The 23322-nt window shown below is 41.8% G+C and overlaps 2 protein-coding genes and 1 pseudogene across 2 annotated transcripts; all 3 read right to left on the bottom strand.

Annotated features, from left to right (window-relative positions):
- Positions 1–1740: 1740 nt before the first annotated feature.
- Positions 1741–8627, bottom strand: trmt10a (tRNA methyltransferase 10A). The gene is made up of 7 exons (XM_040141502.1): positions 8144–8627; positions 7373–7541; positions 7197–7268; positions 5446–5520; positions 3446–3595; positions 3202–3307; positions 1741–2165 (listed from the first exon to the last, which is right to left on the bottom strand). Exons 1-7 carry the CDS (start codon positions 8320–8322, stop codon positions 1984–1986), a joined length of 933 nt encoding a protein of 310 aa, XP_039997436.1. The 5' UTR covers positions 8323–8627; the 3' UTR covers positions 1741–1983.
- Positions 8628–14539: 5912 nt separating this feature from the next.
- LOC120797677 lies at positions 14540–15395 on the bottom strand (annotated as a pseudogene).
- Positions 15396–18284: 2889 nt separating this feature from the next.
- c12h4orf54 (chromosome 12 C4orf54 homolog) lies at positions 18285–22949 on the bottom strand. Its single transcript, XM_040141471.1, has one exon. It carries the CDS (start codon positions 22947–22949, stop codon positions 18285–18287), a length of 4665 nt encoding a protein of 1554 aa, XP_039997405.1.
- Between the last annotated feature and the right edge of the window lie 373 nt (positions 22950–23322).

Below are 23322 nucleotides of genomic sequence, written 5' to 3'. Positions count from 1 at the left end.
TGAAAAATACATTTATTTTAATGTAATTGTACTTTAATGTCCAATATTTCCCCAATATTATCATTCGGAAATTTTTGCTAGCATAGCATGATGGCAGTAGAACACATTGGCAGTATGGTTTGGTTAGTTCTGTGTTGCTCTACTTGTGCTTGGCCAATCCATACATGTGTCCAGGGCCGGAATAACCCTTTGTGGGCCCCTAATGACCCCCTACTCAGCAGCTTAATTTTTAATTAAGTTTTGCTAACCTTACTTAGAAAAATGTATTACAGGATATGATCCCATGCAGGCGCCACATAAACTGAGGAGAGGCTTTCAAACTAGATTTCAACTTGGGCCTTAAGATCAGGTAATAATACAGGTGTTATCTTAATATTGTGCTTAGTGGTGCATGTAGTATTAGCAAATAAATATGCTATTTATCAAATTACCACAAACTAGTTGCCACACAGTGAATCTGGGGCCTGTTGGCCCCCTGAAGGTCTGGGGACCTGGAGCAGTGGCCCACTTTGGAATGCTGGAGTAGAAGACACTGTCCTACTAAACTTTCTGACTAATGACATGAGGTCATATTTAGGCACTACGTGTAGCTCAGAGTCTTGATCTCTTTTTTATCTTCATCATTTTCAGCTTTGGCCTTATCTCTATCTCATACATGACTGGTGCAGCAGTGTCAAACCTTGGGTGAAAAAGTGGAATAGGTCTTGTCCCTGGTTCCATTTCAGAACATGTCTATATTACCTATAATATAGACATGTTAAATGTAAGTTAATCTATGCATGTTCAGTATAGGTAGTATAACCACAGATTTATTTTGGAACAGGTGTAACTTTAAGGGCTAAATACTTATCTCACGATGCAGGGCAGCATTTGTGGTGCAGTGGTTAGCACCTGTAGGTGTGAATGTGAGCACAAACGTCTCTATCTGTCAGCCCTGTGATAAAGAAGATGTTTCAAATGGGGTTTGCCAGGCTGGCATCCCTGTCCAGCTCTTGCCCAATTTAACCTGGGATTGGCTTCAGCCCCCTGCAATAAGCGGTATGGCTAATGGATGGATGGACGTTGCAGTTTGCTGTGGCTGCTTTCAGGCCAGATCTGGTCTATAGTAAAGGCAAAGTGGACAACAGTCTAGGACATTTCTCTCTCTTTGGAGCTCCCACATTCAAATAAGATGCATGTGGTCAATCTAATCTAAATATCTCCCCTGGGCCCTGCTTCTAGTATCCCTGCATCCTCTGTGGCCTCTTTCAATTATCCACTGTATGTTTCCTCACACTGTGCAAGACCCCTGCTGGTGTCTTTAAGATGCTTCTGGGCCCCAATACTCTTGTGGTTCACCTTGCAAGCTTTGATTGACCAAGGGCAACACACCATCTAAATAAACCTAAATCTGAAAACATAACTTATTCTAAACGTTCTTCTTCCGTAACTGCAATGTTCAATTAATTTGCAAAATTGCTTGATAGTCGCCAAGTTCTCCAAAGATTATATCAAATTTCTTCAATTCTATATCCTGACTATACTGTCAAAAATTCCATAATTCACAGGAATTCCAGGAACCAGTGGGAAATGATGGTCATGTGTTCAACTTAATCCTGTATTAAATCTTTTCTTTTAAAATATGTCCATTTGGCACAGCTCTGACAGTTTTAGCTTTAAGCTCCAAACAAAAGAATAAAAAGTACAACCTATGTTCTTGAATATAACAACTCTATATTCTGCCAAAAATTATAGCAAAACTGAAATTTTCCATTTATATCAGCAGTCCAACTTAGGTGAGCAATTAAATCGGCACAAAGTAAAAATGTCAATAAATATCTAGTAAAAAACAAAAAGCATTTTGAAATTTTAAAGACAGAAACATAAACTTTCAAATATAGCCTTAGCATCAGTAAATCCAAAAAATTCCATTCTCCCATTTTCTTCGTTCCCGTAGTATTAAACGTTAGAATTTTGTTTGGAGTTGTCCATTTGGGCAAAGTGTTAGGTTCTTGTCTCGGCTTGCTCTGGTATGTCAGAGTCGGAGTCTGAATCTTCCTCCTCTTTTTCCTGAATGGTTGTTCCGTCCTGGTCAACAGCCACAGCTCCTTTCCTCTGAGGCAGGATGGTGAAGAAGGCCTCCTGCCAGCTGCCCTTCTCCAGATACGCTAAGATGATCTCAAACACTGCAGGAGGAATGAGAGTACACTTGAGAGACAAAGCGGGAATTAGCCAACCTCCTCATACAGCCAACTGCACAACCAGACAAAACAGATATTGGTCAGTTGCTCCTTTACTGAGCCCTGCCCTCTTTTGTTACAGTTGCTAAACCTGTAATTTTTCTGCTCTAGCACTGCAGGTATCCATCTAAGTAATTTTTGAAACAACAGGTCCTTGACTTAGCAAAAAAAAAACAGCCTCTTATTTTCAGCCTTTGAATGTCCACTTTCCTGGATTAAATGACAACTGTCACTGGCGGATTTTATTAGTTGTAGCAAGCCAGCTAAATAGCATTAGCTCCATTAGTTTTGCGACTGACTTGTCAATGTCTTCATCTGACTAGTATGAACACGAACCCTTGAAAAATTGTCTTAAAATACAATTCATGGCCACAAACATAATAATGCTAATTCAGCGCAGTGTAAAGACGCAAAAAAGACAATGCTAAAGCTAACATATCCCTGGTGACAAGTTAGCATCCTCACCAGCTTAAAATCCAAATCTAATTGTTGTATTGCAAGGTTAAGCTAGTTAGCCTACAGTATGTATTATGATACAGTATTATAGAAAATATACTGTTACTTCTTCCTATGTCCATTCAAATATTTACTATGGAAATATATAAAATGTTACTTCTACAAGCACCACAAAGGTTTGATTTGTGCTTTATTGATAGCATTTTTGTATTTAGATAGCATCTTTTACTTTTTAGTGAGAAAGGCCCAGGAATGAAGACAAAGTGATTAGATTGGCAAAGTCATCTCAGGTAAACCTGGCAGAGCTCATGGTGTTGCTAATGTTAGCCTAACCCTGATACAGCAACATCTAGAGCCAGCCCCCAACACTGTGGACAAGTCAGTTAGTTAGTTAATGATAGGCTAACTCTGGGCCTTGGAAGTCACTATAAGTTACTACTGACAGCAGTAAGGTTAGCCAGGCAAACTATTTGTACAGTGGTTTAAAACTACTCATATCATGTATTGGTCCAATACGTGTACTCACCATGGTTGACTGCCAGAACCTTCCGACTGTTCATCTTAACAAAGCTGCTCAGAGGAAGCTGGGCGTGATCAATCCCCAGCTCCTTGGCCCTCTCAAAGGTAATCCCCTGCAAATGATACCCAGAAAGAAAACTGACCACCTCAAATCATGGGGCAGGATGCAAACATGATGTGCCAGTTAGAAGCACGTCTTCATTATCTATGCAGCTATGCTTCTAAACGGGCAGCACTGAAGTCAGACAAACCTTATGATGGTTGTGGTCCACCAGGCCTCCGATCACATAAGCTTTTTTTTGGTCCAGCTGCTCCAGCACATTGGGAGAGTCTGATGTCAGGTACACCAGATCTTCCTTAGCCACAACCTCACTGTAGTGCTCAGTTTTAATGGTAATGTCCTGCACACAGACATGCAAGGACACACTTAGACATGATACTAGCACTGGTCTATCTCAAAACTGTGGGATTTGTATGTGCATATACAGTACTGCATAAATGTTTTAGGCACTTTAGATTCTTATTCATCATGTAATGGCATCAGGGAGGCATCTGTCCCAAAATCATTCTGCAACATGACAATGAGCCCAAACATACAGCCAGTAATAAAAAAAAATATCTTCAGAGACAAGAAGAACAAGGAGTCCTGAAACAGTTGGTCTGGCCCCCACAGAGCCCTGATCTCAACATCCTGGAGTCAGTCTGGGATTACATGAAGAGGCAGAAGACACTGAGGCGGCCGAAATCTACAGAGGACCTGTGGCAAGTTCTCTTGAAAAACTGCGTAGTATTCATGGCATTATTTTTGAAAGCATCCTCACTTAACATTTAGTGCCTAAAACTTTTGCAAAGTACTAAATGTGGTGGGGCCTCCTAATAACAAGAAGTCCCACCAGTTGCTAAATGCTGTTGGAGAGGTTTTCCTGCCATGGAAAATTAAATTATTATTAATAGGAGTAGCAATAGCAAGAACAGTAGCAGTAGTTTTAGATTATTTTCTGGACATATTTTTTCTTTTTTCGTTCAGGTACCTTTTTGATTCTATTCAGAAATTAGCCATAGAAATGAGTTTTTTAGCTGATTACTAAAGACTGTCTCTTTGTGAGTCTGCGCATGAGCACATATACATATATGGGTCAATTTTGGGAGAGTAAGTAACTACACTTTAAAAAAAAATTGCAGATCATAGTGTAGATGCATTCTGCAAGCAAAAAAGAACTTTGCACAACTGGTCTTCAAAATAAAAGCTGAAGCATAAAATATATATATATATATATAATATTACATAATATTAACCAAAAGTAGGTGTACAAAAGTGATGTTGAAAAAAAAGTATCCATTGTATGATTTCTTTAGAGCTGAAACAACAATTCATCTGGAAGTATTTTTTTGATAATTAACAATTAACAGTTTTAGTAATTTTTCAAGCAAAAATATCAAACATTTGATGGTTTCAGCTGCTCGGATGTAACACTCAATGCAATTCTCTGTCATATATGATAGTAAACTGAACACTTTTGGATTTTGGACTTTTTATCCAAATTAACACAAAGATTTCACCTTGGGCTCTGAGAAATGATAATTTTTCAATATTTCTTCATATTTTATGGCAATCAATTGAGAAATGTGCAGATTAACTGATAAGGAAAATAACCATGAGTTGCAGCACTAATTTCCTTGTTGAATGTTAATGCACAAATTACAAGTTGAAACAGTGCTATTCTCTGGATTCAGGCTAATAAAGTACATCCAGTGCATCCTGCAACAGTCTGCAAGACCTTTTTTGGGCAGTCAGATACACAGGAGCTGGACCTTTTTGCAGTGTTTTCCATTATTTTTCTTCCAAATGAATACATGATAAAAGATACTGACTAGTTCATCACTAAGGGGGAACAGACTATGGTAACATGCACACAGTGACTTCACACAACAAAGCTCATAGCCTGCTTAAATGACGTGTTCCAAAAAAAAGCCCTACGGGAAAGAGTGACAAGAAAAATTGTAAAAACTGAAATCACTCTAAACTCATTCAGGATCATCCATTAATCCGCCGATTATTTACTCAATTAATAGTTTGGTCGATAAAACATCAGACAACAGTGAAAAATGGCTGTCACCATATTTTGATGTCATTAAATGTCTTGTTTTGTTTGATGAACTGTGAACTTTTGCTTGGAAAATGACGTAATTGCCAATTCATTTCCTTTTGATCACAACTAATAGATTAACTGAGTGTTACAGCTCTGCTTACCTTCCAGTTTATCCATCCTTTGTCCTTTTCATCCATGCTCTGTTTCAGCTGTCCACCCAGACTTGTTAGATAAAACTGGAGCAGTAAGAATTAGGTATACAATACAATTAGGTACACAAGTATTTGGACAGTGACACAATTTTCCTAATTTTGCTGGATACCAGAAGGCTTACCACCACAATGGATTTGAAACAAACGACTTAAGATGCGACTGAAGTGTAGAATTTCAGCTTCAATTCAAGGGGTTTTTAAAAATTTTTTGCATTAACCATTTATTTTTAGTCACTCTTTTTCACAGGCTCAAAAGTAATTGGTCAAACCAACATAATCATAAATATAAGGATTATTTTTAATTCTTGGATGAAAATCTTTTGCAGTCAGTGACTCCCTGAAGTCTGGAACCCATGGACATCACCAGATGCTGAGTGTCCTCCCTTGAGATGCTTTGGCAGGCCTTTACTGCAGCCCTCAGTTTTGTCTTAAGTAAGTGAAGAACATGCTCAGTAGGGTTGAGGTCAGGTGACGGACTTGGCCATTGAAGAATATTCCATTTCCTGCCTAGAGAAGCTCTTGTGTTGCTTTCGCAGTATGTTTTGGGTCATTATCCATCTGTACTTTGATGCACCGTCCTATCAGTTTTGCGGCATTTTGCTGAATCTGAGCAAATAGTATAGACCTGCACACTTCAGAATTCATCCTCCTACTTCTATCAGCAGTCACATCATCAATAAACACCACTGACCCAGTTCCATTGGCAGCCAAAAACGCCCATGCCATAACACTGCCTCTACCATGTTTCACAGATGATGTGGTGGCTTTGGATCATGAGCCGTTTCTTTCCTTCTCGATACTCTTCTCTTCCGATCATTCTGGTACAAGTTCATCTTGGTTTCATCTGTCCAAAGAATCTTGTTCCAGAACTGAACAGGCTTTTTTAGATGTTTTCTGGCAAAGTCTAATCTGGCCTTTCTGTTCTTGAGTGTTACCAGTGGTTTGCATCTTGTGGTAAACCCTCTGTATTTACATTCATGAAGGAGTGTCTTGATTATAGACCCTGACAATGATACGCCTACCTCCTCGAGTGTTCTTGATCTGGCTAGATGTTGTGACAGAGTTTTTCTTCACCAAGGAAAGAATTTGGGGATTATCCACTTTAGTTGTCTTCTGTTGTCTTCCAGGCCTTTTGGTGTTGCTGAGCTCCTTCCATCTTTTTAAGAATGTACCAAATTGTTGATTTGGCCACTCCTAAAGTTCTGCCATCTGTCTGATAGCTTTTTTTTTTTTTTTTTTTTTTTTTTCAGCCTAATGATGGCCTCCTTCATTTCCATCAACATCTCTTTGGACCGCATATCGAGTGTTCCCATGAACAGCTACCAAATGCAAATTCAACACTTGGAATCAACTCCACACCTTTTATCTGCTTAATTTTTCATGAAATAACGTGAGAACGGGCCACACCTTGCCATGAAACGAATTGTCAGTCAATTGTCCAATTACTTTTGAGCCTCTGAAAATGAGAGAGTATCTGCAATGGTCCGTAACTGTTAATGTGATATTTTTGTTAAACCCCTTAAAGATGAAAGTCTACACTTCATTCATATCTTGATGGTTTCGTTTCAAATCCATTGTGGTGGTGTAGAGAGGCAACATTATGAAAATTGTGACACTGTCAAAAATACTTATACACTTAACTGTACATTAGACTGTACATCTTTCTCTACTGGTTCATGTATTGGCAAGTAGACACTAACCTGTACTGGGTGTACAGCTCGCCTGTTCTCAGCATAGCACCGCTGGATCTGTTTGTGAAGCTTCCGGACATCCTGAAAAGACAAAAACATTAGTGCTCAGGCGAGTCAGTGCCCAACTTCATATATCAATATACACATGACGGTATCCCTCTGCAGTGTCTCCCAAAGCTGCTTACCTTGATCAGCATGAGGTTGTCGAAGCTGCAGTCCACCACCAGCCTCATAGAGCTGGGCATCACCTCCCTGCGTGGATGTTTCCTGGCACTCTGGGCGTCTCCCCCCTCCTCCTCCTGATGATTCTGCCTCTGCAGGCGACGCTGCTGCTTCCTCTCCTTTCGTCTCTGCCTGCGATGGAAACAAGACAGCTACTGCAATGTGGGCCATGATGTGAGACCACACTGCAGACTCCCGCTTTGTAGTAAAACATTCAAAAGCACGAGTCATTTTAGCAAAAAATCTTAATGATTACTGAAAGACCTTCAATAACTTCAAATAAATTCATTTGAAATGTTTACATTTTTTTAAATAGTGGTTTCTTAAAGCAGTTTTTTTGTTTTGTTCTGAAACAACTGGGCGGCACTGTATGTTTTATATATAAACAAATATGTTGGTTATGTTTTTGTACTAGAGCATGAATAAACAAACCACGACAGAAACACAAACTATCATAATAGTAGACTCCCTTTGCCTGCCAACAGTTTATCCCAGAGGAGCATCAGTGGCATTTCTTTATGGACAAGAGCCACTAGAAGCCATACAATCGTAAACTGAGAGATATGTGAATGTGGTTTGGCATGACTGGAGAGAACACTGGAGCTATCCAGGAAAATGACACTGTGTTTGATAAGCACAAACACCATGACATGTTGTATGAATAGAATCTGCTATTGCCCCTCCGTAGCTGACTCTGACAGTACTGCTGGAAGTGTTAAAAACACATTACTTACTTTCGTAGCTCCCTCTCCTCTTCCCATTTCTGCTGCTTCAGAAGCTTCTTCCTTTGCCTTTTGGACAGAGTTTGGTTGTCTGCTGTAGCTTCTCCATTACTGCTCACAGTCTTCTTATCATCTCCACTATCATTCTGCTGCTGGGCTGGAGCCTCACCTTTCACACTATCATCAGCCATCTGTGAGGAGCAGGGGTGACTGCTGTCTGCTTACTAATGCTGCCCTGTCAACTAGCTGTTGATGTTAGCTTGGTGGCTGCTCTTTGCAGAGAGCTAACCGGCTGCATTTAACAAGGAGGTCGCAGTTCTTCGCTTTTCACCAGAAACCAATCAGTTTAAAGGTACTTCATCGCCCTGGTATCCAACCACGCAAGTCAGACACACCACGAAAACAAACTAAACGAGCTGTTCACCTCTGCAACTGTCCCACATGTGTTTTATGTGGCGCATATGGGACGTCATTTAACCGCGCCAGATGCATTCAAACGCTATCGGAAGTAATATGGTCTTGAGCTTCACAACAACTGATAATGGAAAACATTTGAGTGGTTTCTACCTGATAACCAAATTAGCAAGTCGTCACGTTCAGGCTCTGACAGTACACAAGCTACGTCAAAAACTAATAATGTTATTGTGTGGCAATGTGTTAAAATAAGTATCCAATTTTTTATGTGTTTCGAAAATCAAAGAAGCAGCTGTATTTCACTAGCAAAAATCTCCATGTATTAGACTGTAAATACTAACTTACGTCTGACCGCTGTGAATGGATGCAGCACGTATGAAATACTGAGTACTGTATATACTGAAATAATCAGACAACAACATTAGAAATAATCATAAAATAAATTAAATAGTTTCCTAAGTTTTATTTACTAATTGGACTTTTCATTCGCAACTCATGGTCTTCAAGTTGAAAAAAGGTGGTAAGTGGGCCTCAAAATATGATTGAGTAATTAATAAGTTGTAAAATATTGTGGCGGTTCCAACCTTTTTTTGTTGTTGATTTGAGCGTGGTGCTGTATTTATTACTGTTTCTTTTCTATATTTCTTTCTGAAATGTTATTATGCATCAGTATCTCTACAAGCAAGCGGCTTATACCATACCAGACTTAATTATCCGTTTAAGATATTTTTTTATCACAATTTAAAGAATATTTTTCTGTTAACAATGGATCAGATGACTATGTGTAATGTGAAAGGAGTTGTTCACCCACCCAGAATTATCACCAGCTCTGCAGTTCCCCTCAGCAATACAGGGCTTTTTTTAGACTCTTTTAGCTCATTGTTTTGGTTTTATGACATGGTTGTGTAAATTGAAAACTGTTTGCTAACTCGTTCAGCATTTAAACTTTCTACGGTGATAATATGTCAGTGTTATGTTTACAGCTTGTTCCCCTGTCCCCTTATGGCCAAAATCAGTTAATGCAGTTTTTAAGTAATTTTATATTAGTGTACCATTTTCATAATCACACTTTCTATAAGAAAAACATGAAACATATTTTCTTAGGGTTGTTTATTTTCACCTCCATTTTGTTCTGTAGCTGGTCATAACGGATTTTTTATGGCACCAGTGCATCAGAGAAAGCTGCCAATAACTTGTAGACCATAAAAAGACTTTCGCATTAGGAGGTATTTAGTATATTTTACATAATCTGACTGGTACCATTATCAAATTTTAAAGCATCCTTTACAAAGATTTAATAAGTTAACTAACTAACTAATAATTTATTAGTGGCCATGAGTATTTCCTTTCTAATAAACCATAATGTAAAGTAAGTGCTTAATAAATGGTCCATAAATGCGGAAAAAAAAAAACTAAATATATTAGTTACTACACATAAACCCCTCAAAGAAGTTGATTGCAAGACAGAATGCATTGCAAACCGGTCAGAGGCTTATGTGTGTTATGGCTGTGGTTGTACTGGAATGCGTTGCATACACACTAGGATTAAATGCCTCTGTCCATATACAGTCAGGGCTCTGCAACATGATCCTGCATCCCTCACTACTATCCCCTCCTAACCCAGTTAATATGTAGGCCCAAAGCCAGCAGAGAAGCCTTTAACGCTGACTGGCTTATTTAGCACACATTCCAGCGTCAACAGTGCTAAGCCAGTTTTCAGCCTTGCAAATACTCCAGCCATTTCTCCATTTCCAGACCAGCTAATTAATGTCTTCTCCTCAGTTATTTAGTTAAAGGAATAGTTCAGCATTTTGTGAAATCTGCTTATTTGCTTTTTTTCTGAGGGTGAGATTTTCAGATCTATATCTATCTGGAGCCAGGACATTGTTAGCCTAGCTCAGCATAGCAAGACTGTAAACAGTGGGAAACAGCTAACCCGACTCTCCAAGTTTTAAAAATGCACCTACCAGCATGTCTAAATCTCATTAATTATCAAGTAACTCATTTGATAATCAGTACTCGAACAAAAATTTAAAACCAACCATCAGCGGTTTTAGGTGAGTTACATGCTGGAACTATTTCTTGATGAACAACAGTGTATCCATTCGCCTAACTCTTCTGGATGGTGTTTCTGGCTATAACACAGGTTCCCATATATGAGTTTAGAACAGGTTTTGGTTTTTTTCTTACACAATGGTACCACAGTCACACAGTCACTGCACCCACCTGTTGCTCATCAAGAAGTAATTCCACCCAATACCACATATTGTCATTTTTATGTGTCTGCGTAAGGATTAAACAAACCAGATACAACGTGTTAATCGGTGAGCTTTGAGGTGTCGGTAGGTATATTTTTGAACTTTAGTCACAACCATCCAATTAGTCCAATTACAAATGGAGGTTCATTCAGATCCTACCAACACTGGGTCCAAAACCTGGAAAACCTTGCCTGATGTTGTGTAAGGTTGCTTGTGTCCAAATGTGTCACCGAATCCAGAGGTTCACAGATCGAGGGACTAAGCGGTACAGTAACAGATAATCACTCATTTCAAATCTCCAGTGTGTTCTATTTGGTTTTAAAGGAATCGTTCAACATTTCCAGCAGGTAACTCCCCTACAACCAAATTTGTTTTTTTTACAATTCTGTTTCTGTATTAGTTACACAAATATGAGCATTATGTCAATGAGTAAGTTTTAGAGATTTTGGTAGCTGTATTTTTGAACTTTGGAGTGAGTAAAGCCAGCTGTTTCCCCCTGTTTCCAGTCTTTATGTTAAGCTAGGCCAACCATGTCCTTACACCCTTTACTTGAGCCCCATCTGGTCAGTCAGCAAATGATAACAGACAGGTTTGCAAAAGGGTTTCATGTTTATTGAATTTTCACAATGCACAAACACATTTACAATAAGTACCTAATGTAACATCGCTTTCGGTATTTGTGACACGATTCTGAACAAACACTGTACATTTGCAAAACACATCAAAGTGAAAAAGCAAAAATTTGCTTTCCAGTCATATTCAGCAGTAATTTCTTTCATTTTGGACAAGACAGTGTAAAACTTTTCATTTCTCTTTCTCCATCTAAAATCACAAGTCCCTGACAGTGCACTCACCACTTCATTCAAAACATCTCAAACGTCCTCAGCTTTTCTCTCCATGACAAACCTACTTCTTTTACCATCACAACATTTACTGTCTGTCCGGAAAGTTCATATAATAGTTGCAAAGCAGCAGAGTGGACTAATGACCCCGCTTCAAACCTCTATGCAAGGCTCTGAAGCACCAAAGTCCCAGTATCATTCAGTGATGCATCATGGCATCAGGCCCTCCTTGAGACCCTTTGAAAAAAATATATACACTTGTACACAATTTCATTTCATGGGCAGACTGTTCAGAAATATACATCGTTTTTGAACAGTTACATCACATCAGATTTATAAAAGTTGAAAAAAGTAACTTGTTAACTTAAAAAGTTACCATCAAATATTGGGATCTTAATTTTTGCGTGTGCTGCATACTCATGTTACATACAATGTTGTAATTTCATGTTTATTTCGGCATTTGGTATACAGGCAGTACAACAACACAAATATTTGACAATTTCGTTCCGCATCGGGGATTCTCAAGGGTCCAGTGCCATGAATGCACCCTGACTGAGCGCACCTAAAAATTTTTTCGTTTTTTCGTTTTTGTCTGTTTGTTTTTTTAACTCCAGCACCTAAAAAGAAATCTATCTACCGCTAACTGACCCTTTAATTTTGATTTTTTTTCCAGTGTAAATTTAAAACATACTCTAAACTCAATTAGAATGCAGTTGACAGAATTCAGTTGGTTCAATGATGAAGCAACCCTCAAATCCAAAGTAGTGACTAGAGCATAGTATTTTATATAGTAAAACATTTCAGCAGCTGACTAGACTACAAGATCAACAAAACCTTTATAATCTGTGGCTTATCATATTTAATACAAGATCTTTCAATATAAACACTTCTTGATAAGACTTCTAAATATGATCTTTTCACAGACAACCATTCTAAAATAGTTTCTGCATTTATAATGAAAGACTGCTTGATAGTGGTTGACTGAATTCTCAGTTTCAAAACATGACAGTGACAGTACAGTGACATATTTCCAACAGTTGCCTCCAAAAATGAAAAACAGATGGACTGGCCAGCAGATCCACAGTCTGTGAACTATTATGTACAAAACAATAACTCAGTCGCAATATAGTCACTTAAACCCGTGCTACATATAATAAATACATGTCAAATGGGGCTAGAAAGTAAGACAGCTGAGTTATCCTAGTCGCTCTTTGCCTTGCCGGCCTGCTGTATAGCATTCTGCTGCTGCACTGCTCTTTAAAACATGTTTAGAGCTGCTTGGAAACCTAAAATCACATTCTCTATATTCCAGTGAAAACAAGGACAGGTTTTATTTTTGTGTGAGCATAGAAAAAGTAACAAACTTGATCTCAACAAAAAATGTCTTCATATGGTCACTAGATGAAAACGTAAAAGACTCTAATATTATAAATCATGGCCTCCACAGCCTTCCATGCTGTTCATAAATGAACTGAATATTCTGCTACATATGCAGGACAAGTGCATGGTGAGAGATCTTCAGGATGTCTGCCATTGTACAGGTTCAACACACACATTACATTAGCGGTATTTTGTTATGCCATAGCCAGATATACAACAACACAGGGTGGTAAATACTAATCTTCAGGTTTTTTTTAAGCAATTGTTATGACACTGCATTAAATCCAGCACACAAGAGATGGCAGTTAAGTGGTACAGATATTTGGCTAAATACACTAACTGTAAAATTAAATCATGATTGTAAGTAATCATTAAATTAATCAGTATTGTTTTCATCTACTGGAGCTCTGTCAGACCTTATCCTCTAAAAATGCATTACAAAACACAAAAAAATAAACAATCTACCGTGTTAGAAATAAACATTTTCTAAAATTCAACCCTGGTTAGTTTAGGGGCTGACTGGTTACTATGCTAGCAGAGTCAATGCAATACAGGCCTATGTATTAAGTAAGTCTTTCAAGCAAGAAACACAGACCTTGTACACATCATGTACAAATCAGAATAGGTGGAGCAGGATCCAAAGGCCCTAAACCATCACCCCCAGCCAGGTAAAATAAACATACAGGACATAGCACAATGAAGAGACCAAAACCCAGAGCAGTCCAGCATCCACTCAGAGATCAGCCCTGCAGGGAACCAAGAAAATAAAACAGACACTACAATAAGTTCTTATGAACAGAACATTAACAACCTACCAGAGGTATTTTCATTAGAGAAAACTTTGTTGCAAAATGTTTCACTGATTTAGTCACATTTGCCAATCGAGGGTTTCTCTCATATGGCCGTATAAAGCATCACATGATAGATGTCTACAACAAATATACTGCAGAGAGCTCTGATCAAACAACACAACAGTGCTTTGGACCCCAAAATTACTGAGCAAAAACTCAAGTTTTATTCAATCTGCAATTTGAGATTCAAGAGTGCTCTGAGACAGACAGTGCACCGTGACAGTGTACATTTTCTGCAAATTTTAAAATGTAAAGTCTATTCGGTAATTAATTTAATTTTTTAATATATATTGTATTGTAACACAAAAATTTATATTAAAGTAATTAATATTGTCAGAATAGGAAACAACAAACTGCCAAACCTTTAGTGATTTCATGCAAATTAAACATGACTGCAGTTTGATTTTGACTATATCCAATTATTGGACACAATTTGTCTTGCAGGCGTAAATTATCTTTTCTGTTTCTAAACTCGCTTGTGTTTAATCATGTTCTGCACTAACAAATCTTTTCCTGCACACTCAATGATTATCACCTTGCAGACCTCTGTATTTACCGTTCTGGACCCATATTTCCCAGTATCCAGTCAGAATCTGTCCTTTCCTCTGGACAGACTCCTATCATACACACTGCCCCGTTTGTATCATTTCTAACTTGAACATCTCAGCCGTGGGTCCCTGAGTTAAAGCTCTCAGATCCCAGGACTGTGGCATAACAATCAAATTCTCTCTGGGTTTTCGTAAGCTCTCTCTCTCTCTCTCTCTCTCTGAATTGTACACTTTTCAGATCTTCCCTGACTAAAAGGTGTGATTCAGCTGTGTTTGGGGTACAGAGTCACAGGAGTGTAGGAGACCATGTCCTTCATCTTGTTCCAGATGTTGAAGGTGAGGTTGCCCACATGTTTTGCTATGTCCAGAGCCCAGCTTTGGATCGTTGAGCAGGGGGCTCTGCTGGACTCTTTTCACTGCAGCCTGGAAGTTCTGCAGGAATGAGACATCTGCATGTTTTAATTCCTTCTGTGGTCTGATTGTTTCTGAAAGAGCTGCTCAGAGCCTCAGTCCTCTGCTTCATTGTGCGACTCTCCTGCTCCTCTTCCTCTCTCAGTGCAGTGATCCTGGCTTCTTCTTCTTTTTGTAAAAGATACTGAAGCTTCTTAAACTCATCTTTAATCCACTTCCCTGTGCTTTGCACCTGGACCTCAGTGTGCTCTGTTGTTTGACCAGGGTTAACTTTAATTTGACTTAAGCACTCTAGTTTTTTTTCCCAGTTTTCTTTTAAGGATTTCCCTGAACGACACACACAGGTGGCTGAGGGTCCATACAGAAGAGCTTTGGTTACTCAGAGTGCAGACTGTAGAGAGCCTCGGACCCTGGCTTCACACAGGTTCTTTAATGCCAAGTTACAGGGTGGATTGCTCTTTGAAGACCCTCTTTTAAAAAACTAGACTTTCATGAATGAGATTGTCTGCCCACCAGGTCTGCATACAGTCTTTACAGAAGCTGTCACTACGCGACAGCATATAAGGAAAACAGACTGTATGAGAAAAATCTTTTGTGAAGAACATGTGAAGAGCCGTGTTCTGTCATAAAGGAAACTAAAAACACACACAGCAGACAGGCAGTTCAATCAAAGAAACAGCCAGTCGTAGCTCTAGAAAGTTCCCTAAGAGTTACGTTCACTTTAAGTCATGGCTCTTCTTTTAAATTCACTTTCAGCTTATCCAGTCAGTGCTGGGTTCAAGCAGCAGTATTTCAGTATTCCCAGTGTCCCCAGTACTCCTTGCTGTGACTGTTCTCTCTTAGTGAAAGTGGTGGTTAATCTCTGTAAATACAATAAAAATCAGTGTGAAGCTCTAGACACATATGACACTGATCTAGGAATAATCATTCTTCGTGTTTTGATAGGTCGCACTGATGGGACATTCCTATTGGAGTTTATCATATTGGAGATTATGTGAATATTTCTGAGTGAGGCTGATAATATTGCAGCTGAGAAGACATTAAGATTTTAGAACCCTAGAACAGTATTTTGTAATGTAAAATAGAAGTCTAAAAATGTATATGAATGAATGACATGAATGTCAACCAAAGTCTGACCCAGGAACAGCTTCATGGTTTTGGTGATTTGCAGTTGAAAAAGAGTCTAGGTTAAACCTGAGTTTTTTAGACTATCCAACTGAGTTTCCCATCTCAGGGTTAGTCAGCTCAGTTAATGTCACCTGCTTTCTGGAAAAGGCCCCTGCACAACAACTCTTTACCCCTTGTGCGTGAGGCTGCCATGTAAGGTACAAAAACACCAGCCTAATGTTCTCTCACATCCACATTTCCTGTAGCTCTACACAGAGGCGATTTCTGTTTCTAAGGAAGGAAAGTGGTACCGAAATCAAACTTGACCGAATTGTGTTTTGGACCCCCTTGCACCCTTAAAAGACCCTTGTTGGTCCCTGAAGCCAAAACTGGGTTCCACTGGCGCTTGGGTGTCTTTTACTGCTAAATGTGGTCGTTCATTGCTACACTCAAAGGCACCAGAACAATAGATGTTGAGGTAGGCTACATGATCATTGTCCATTGACTTTTTCACCCAGTCTGTAGGATTTAAACTACCAACCTTACACTCAAAAGCCCATTTCTCCAACCTCTAGACTAGCAGACTATAGACCATCAGTTCACTTTGTAAACATAACTGAGCCCCCCAGTATGTGGGTCTCATTCTCAGATGAGAAGGGGAACTCCAAATGTTGAGCCCCGGTACAGCTGAGGCTATCTGCTGCCATGTTGCATGCTGTGTTTATGTAATTGCTGATCAGATGCCACGTGAACCTGGCCTCTCACTCTCTCTGTCTTTAAATGACTGGTCCTATAAAAAGCCAACTGACCCCACTGCGACTCTGACCTGCCAGGCAGCCTCTTGATTTCCAGCAGCAGCTGAAGCGTCCCATGTGTACACATAACAAACGCCTGCCACTGCCTGACCTTATACTCCTGTAAAACACTATGTCCACCATTAAAAATCTTCTATCAATATAATCCTCTGTGTCTCTGCTGCTATATCAGGAGATGTTTACAGTTTTTATTTAAAAATATTCTTTCAAAGTCAGTTTTTATTTCACAAGTCCATATTTCCCACACTGCCAAAAATAAGGCATTCAAAGATTAATAAATAAAAGGGATCTGGTAGTCTGTTTTTATTTCACAATGCCATTTTTCTCAATGACAGATTTAATTCACAATGCCAATTTTCAGCACAAAGTCCTTATCTGTCAGTTAAGACACACAGGGCAGAGCCTGCAATTTGATTGGCTGGTAACTGGAACAGAATGAGATGACAGCCAATAATAAGCTGAGTTTTAGAAATTTATTGAACTTATAATCAATTTATTTGCCTTATTCATTTATTTCATTTTGAACACTTTTAAGTCTCCTTACAAGTTGGTCTTAATTTTCTCGCTATTTTCAAAGTTTTGGCAGTTGTGATGTAAAATATGATTTTGTAAAAAGAACGTTTTAAAATACAAACTTTTGCCAGGAAGGTACTAAGGCTGCTCAGGTCTCAGTCTTGTGTGACATTAGAGCAACAATGAAACAAGGTGCCACAAATATAAACAGTACCTATAAAATAAGGTTTTCCAAAGAATTTACGTAAACCTCGATGTCCTCCCTGTGTGCACACCACGGCTCTTATCCATTTGATTGTCAGCCTGATGAAGCATAAATGCACTGCTCTGCTTAGATTTTATCTGATATTTCCATTTCAGAGGTGAAGGTTCAGATTTGTTACCTTACCATGAAGTAGGCTCTCTATGTGGTTCCCAGCCTGGGGGCTGAGACCCCACAAGGGGTCACAAGATAAATTTGAGTGGTCACCAGATGATTACAGGAAGGGAAAGCAAAAAAATATTTATGCTAAAGACATGCTTATTTTTTCAGTCTTTCCTCTAATATTTGACTTGGTCTTGCAGATAACTAAAAATTGTACTTCTTTGGCTCTCTCCAAATTATTCAAGACAAAGTAGACCCAAAGAGGCTGGGAGCCTAACTCCATTTACTACTGCAAAATTTTAGTTTCAACACCAATTATGTTAGAAAAAGAATGCATGAAAGTGAGCCCACTGCAGTTATTATATTTAATTAATGACATGAGAAAGAGAATGTGAAAAAAATAGGGGCCTGAAGAGCAACTGTATTGTTAATTTCACTATTAAAATTAAGGATTTTTCTCTTATGATTATATTTTAAGTAATCCATTCTTTTAATAGACTTATATGACTATATGTTTTATTTTGAAAATCATTTCAAATAAAATATTACTAAGGATAAATTGGGAAGACAGTACGACACCAGTCCGACTTACATCATGTACATTAATAGGGCGAATAGTCAGTGACTCACCTGTCCAGGTGAGCTGCTGTTTATCTGTGCTCCACCACAAAGCTCATGGTGGTGCCATCAAACGAGGGTGGGGCAATGATCCGGGGCCCCTGCTGGGAGGTGATGCTGATGACCGGTTGCTTGACGCTGGAGAACCCCTGCAACGGCCTGTTGGCAGAGGCCTGCTGTGGAGCTCCAGAGGCCACCTGGGGAGACTTTCCTGTGGCCATGTAGAAGGGACTCTCCATGTACATGCCCTCAGTCTGCTGCGACGAGGCTTTCTCTCCACTCTCTGCCTCTGACTGCACCGACATCTGTGACTGCACCAGCGTCCGGGCTGGGATCACTGAGGGTGTAGGCATGAAGCCGGGGTAGATCATATAAGTGTGACCATATGCTCCTGGATTGAGGGCCAAAGGTGAGATCGGCACGGGAACAGGGGTCATGGGAGGCTGCGGCATGGGAACATCCACATATTGGCCTGTTTCTGGGTCAAAGAGGCGTTTGGTGGCCGGCTGCACAGGAGTGTCCACCAGGTAGTAGTTTCCAGTGGTGGGATCCAGGAGCATTTTCCTCTGGGTGGCCTGGAAGGGGTCTAGGGTGGGAGCAGGGGTGATTGCTGGGGAGAAGCAGTACACTTGTGGCTGACTGGTGGACATGCCCAACGGCAAGGAGTGGTAGATGGTAGCGGAAGGGATCTCCGGTGAGCATGTCTCCATCACAATGCTGGTTTGTTTGGGGGTCTGGTTGTGGTCCTCCTGGCCCCTGGCACCAGATACAAAGTGTTCTGGAGGAGTGGTTAGGTGTGACTGAGTGGTGGATGTGTAAACTGATGTTTTATCAGCAGATGGGGGTTGTTTGCTGCTAATGGCATGAGACTTGACCGGAATGGTTAGGTAGTTCTCAGTGTCAGTTGAGGCCCCTGAAAGCTCCTGTGAAGATCTGTCCACTTCTTTTGATTCATCTCCTTCGTTTCCACTTCCACTTGGCTGGCTGATTTTTAATGACACGGGAAGTTTTGGGGACTTTGGGACAAAGTTTTTGGTGCTGAAAGGTGTTTGTGTGATGATGTTTGGCTGAGTCATATTTGCGGTTGCGGAAGCCTTGAGGCTGGAGCTAAGGCTTAACATGTTTTTGCTACCTGTGGTGCAGGTGGTTTGCATTGACTTAGCAACCAGCCTGTCATCACGGACACTGGATGTCTGAAGGGCCTTGAGTGGGTCTTTGTCCTCCCGCCTGAGCAGGCTCTCACCGCTGGGGGACGCTGCTACTGCTGGTGGTGTCTTGTCTGTGTTGGGATAGGACTCTCTTCTGACTGTCTGGTCCATGTTGGACCCTCTCGCTCCTTCCTCCTCAGGTTCTCCATGCTCCTCGCTGGCTAACAGGGAAAGCACATGGCTGTTCGTCAGGGGCTGGGGCTCATTCTTCCTTTTCCATTCATTTTTTTCAAACACATAGAGCTGCTCCATGGTTTTCACAGCAGCTTGGAGTTTTTCCAAAGCCACCTGGTTGGCCAGCTTTGATTCAGGTTTCTTGTCTGTGATATCTGATATTTTTTCCTGTTTCCTTGAAGTGATTCTGCTTTCGATTCTGAAACCAATGCCTCCGTCTGAGGAATTATTTGCGGTACCTATGGGTGCTCTCCCTGCTGCCCATTGCACTGGAGCACTTTTAGCGCCCTCTGGAGATGACCTGTCTATGTCCAATGGCTCCAGTTTAGATAACTCAAGATTACCAGATTGTTTTCCGTTACTATTTGTATTCACAGACTGGCATTTGATCACAATAGGGGACACAGAATTGGGATTTCGATAAGGCATTTGCTTCTTCTGCTCTGTGTGGCTGTCAGCAGAGGCAAAGTTTGATTTATTTTCGTTGTTGTCTAAAGAAACAAAGTGATAGGAGCTTTTAACCAATTTACGCACGTCTCTTACATGGTGAATGGGCGTCTGCAGTTTTCCTTTATTATCTCTACAGTCTCTAACCATGAAATGCGGCACTTTATCTGAAGACTCACCCTTCAGAGCCGCAGTCAGCGCCTGGCATTTGAAGTCATCTGTTCTGGAGAGGCTGGCAGCGTTAGAGCCTATATTAGGAGCGCGCAGTTTGGAGACACCGAAGGGCTCCGTCTTATTGTCTCTGACGCTCCTTAGGTTGATTTTAATTTCCGGAGATTTGGATGTAGTGACACACCTGGAGTCGGCGAGGTATAAAGTGTTGCCAGAGGGCAGCTGTAGCCCTCCTCCATCGCCACATGGAGAATAATCCCTGTTCTGCAGCTGCTGTCCGACTTCTCTGTCACTGGACAGCAGTTGGATACTGGGCACAAACAAATGGGACATTTTCGTCGGTTTGCCGCTGCCCACTGAGCGCTGGTCCCCCTCGCCCTCTATGTCGTTAGCTGAAGGCGGCTTCTCCACCGGAGTTTTATCGTTTTTACGATCCTTTTGAAACTCTAGCTCCTCGTCCTTCCAGCATCTGAACGCGCTATTTTGGCTGCGAAGCAGTGTGCTTTTGGACGCTTCCATTGCGCCTTTTTTAGCATCGATTCCAACCTCATTTGCCGGCTCCGAATTAACTTCAGTCGAGGGTGCGACCGTTTCTTGTCTCCGAGAGTCGCTCTTGGTATCACATGAGCCGCTGTCCACAATGTCCCCTAATTCATCCACGCACATTATGGCGTAGTCAGAGCTACTCTCGGAAAACTTGGAGCTCTGTCTGTGCAGCTCCCTGCTCCCCTTCCCCTTGTGGCTGTCGCTCTCCTGGTGCACAAGGCACGGGGAAGGCGTCTGATGCGGCTCGCTTATCTCCCCTCTCTCCATCTTGCGCTCCTGCTCGAACTGCATCTTCTTAGAAATCACATTTTTGATCAGGCTGGAGGCGAATATGGCTTTCTTGTGTGAGTCTTCCATGGTTTTCGAGGGCGACTTGCTGGCCCCTCTCCTCTGGCCGCTTGGCAAACTGTTGGTAACTTCATCTGTGGAACGTGATCCCGCAGCGTTTTGTGCGAAGTTGGTGCGTCTTTCTCCCGCAGACATTCCCGATTTGACATTGCAACGAAAATTCAGAGTCTCCGTGAGTGTAATCACTCCGCTTTGGCCCTGACTGAATTTCCCCATCAGCTCTATTTTCTTGGAGGATGACGATGCGCTGTGGGGATTGCCACTCAGAGTGAGGATTTTGCTGGTGGGCGGTTTGTTGCCTGCCAGTGCAGTGCCCTTACAACCTCTACTGTTTATGTTTTGGGCTATTTCAAATGAGGCCGTTGAGTTCTGATGGGAAACTACACTTTGGTCCAGTCCCTGTGACATGTTCATGTTGGCATATTTCAGGTCGACAAACGTGGACCACCTGTTCACCCCTACCCCATGCTCTGATGTAGAGGACTCACTGGAGGTGCTGAAATTGATGGCATTCAGGTAAGGATAAGCCAGGCTCTTGAAGGCTCTGGCTGTCAGGTTGCGCACTTCCTTGTCGGCGTCGTCCAGCTCGCTGACAGCGCTGGAAGCACCGCTGGAATACTCGGGGGCCTCTTTCCCCCTCAGTTTGCCGCCAAAGTGCAAGCGACCGGGCGCGGCTATGAAACACTTCGCCCTGTCACACAGCCTCTCCGCCTTCCCATCAACTCCCCTGAACACATAGCGACTCATGTCCCCGGAGCGCCTGGCATGATAAAGAGTATTTCCCTGTTCTTGGACGTTGCCAGGGTCATTTATAGCTCGAGAAGTGGTTCTGATTGACAGTTGGATCTGTCCCCCACTGTTGCCACTGCTCTGCTGCTGCTGCTGCTGCTGCTGCTGTCGCTGCTGCTGCTCCTGGGGCCTTAACACGCTCTCATCTGAGCTGGTGAACCTGGCCGTGTCACACAGATCGCTTTCAGGCGGAGTGCTCACTGCTGCTGCTCCTGCTGCTGCGCCCTGGGAGCCGGGCTGGCGGCCGCCCCCCCTCTCCCCCATGGCCCCATCACCGTCACAGGACGCATAATCGACAAACGAGTACACCTGGTTGCCATCCTCAATGTCCCAGCTGGTGGAGGAGCCCGCCCCGAGGTCGTAGTCCCCCTCATGGTCAGACAGCTCAGAGAGCTGGATCTCGTGCGTGGTAATGTAATGGGACTCGTCCTCCGTTACTGACTGGACGCAGTCATCAGAAAGCACCAGACTGACATCATCATCCGACTCACTTGTCCCGCTCTGATAATTATCACTGCAGTGTAATTCTTCATCTCCTGGGGTCTCATTGTTTTCCTCATTTTTGGACACCTCTGGCCTCCTTGTTGCGCGCTCGCTTTTGTCTCCTGATTTGAGACAATCCTCTGACTTTGCGTTAAGACAAGGAGGAACTGATGGCGGTGATGGATCAGAGGGACCCTCCTTGGCAGCTTCTGCATATTTCCCCAGTCCAGAATCCCCTTTCTTCTTAGTGTCGATCTCGGTTGTAAACACCAACTCATGCTTCGGTTCCGTCGCGCACAGAGCTCCGGCGCTGCTGTTGTTGAGGACAGACGTCTGGTTTCTCTTAGCTTGGCCACAGTCTTTCTCCGCTTTTGTCCCGCCTGTCTTCACGTCCACTAACTCCAAAACGACGTATTTGCTTTGGTCTTGCTGCTCCGCGGCATGCTCGCCTCCGGGCGCCGGTTTTTGGAGCAGATCGTCGACCTCCCGGAGAGTCACCGGTGTCTCCACACAGCTTTGCTCAGTCTTCATGGCTGAACTGGCGGGTTTTAGCTTACATCTGGTGTCTGGCAGAAAAGAAGCGAAAGAGTTGGAGCCCCCCCACCCCAGGATCCTTCCGTCTTCCAGGCAGAGATGGTTCTGCGCGCAAAGCTCTGCGCCCGGTCAGACCGACACTCTGATGACTCTGAGGAGGCGCTCCAGACATTCCAGCTCACCGCGACATGTAGCCTAAAACCGAGTATCTAAAACGGAGCAGAGACATTACTAACTACTGTCTAGGCCGCGTGGTTCTAAAGCTGGGGTTCGCGGACCAACGGGGCTCGTTGAGAGGACTCCCTTGCAATAGAAGTTCATTAAAAAGATGAATACTCACTCTACATGGTTCTCTCGAGAAATCAGACCT

Source organism: Xiphias gladius, chromosome 12 (genome assembly GCF_016859285.1).
Source record: "Xiphias gladius isolate SHS-SW01 ecotype Sanya breed wild chromosome 12, ASM1685928v1, whole genome shotgun sequence".
Lineage (NCBI taxonomy): Eukaryota > Metazoa > Chordata > Actinopteri > Istiophoriformes > Xiphiidae > Xiphias > Xiphias gladius.
The sequence above is the reverse complement of the archived record's forward strand: the minus strand, read 5'-3'. Positions and strand labels throughout refer to the sequence as shown.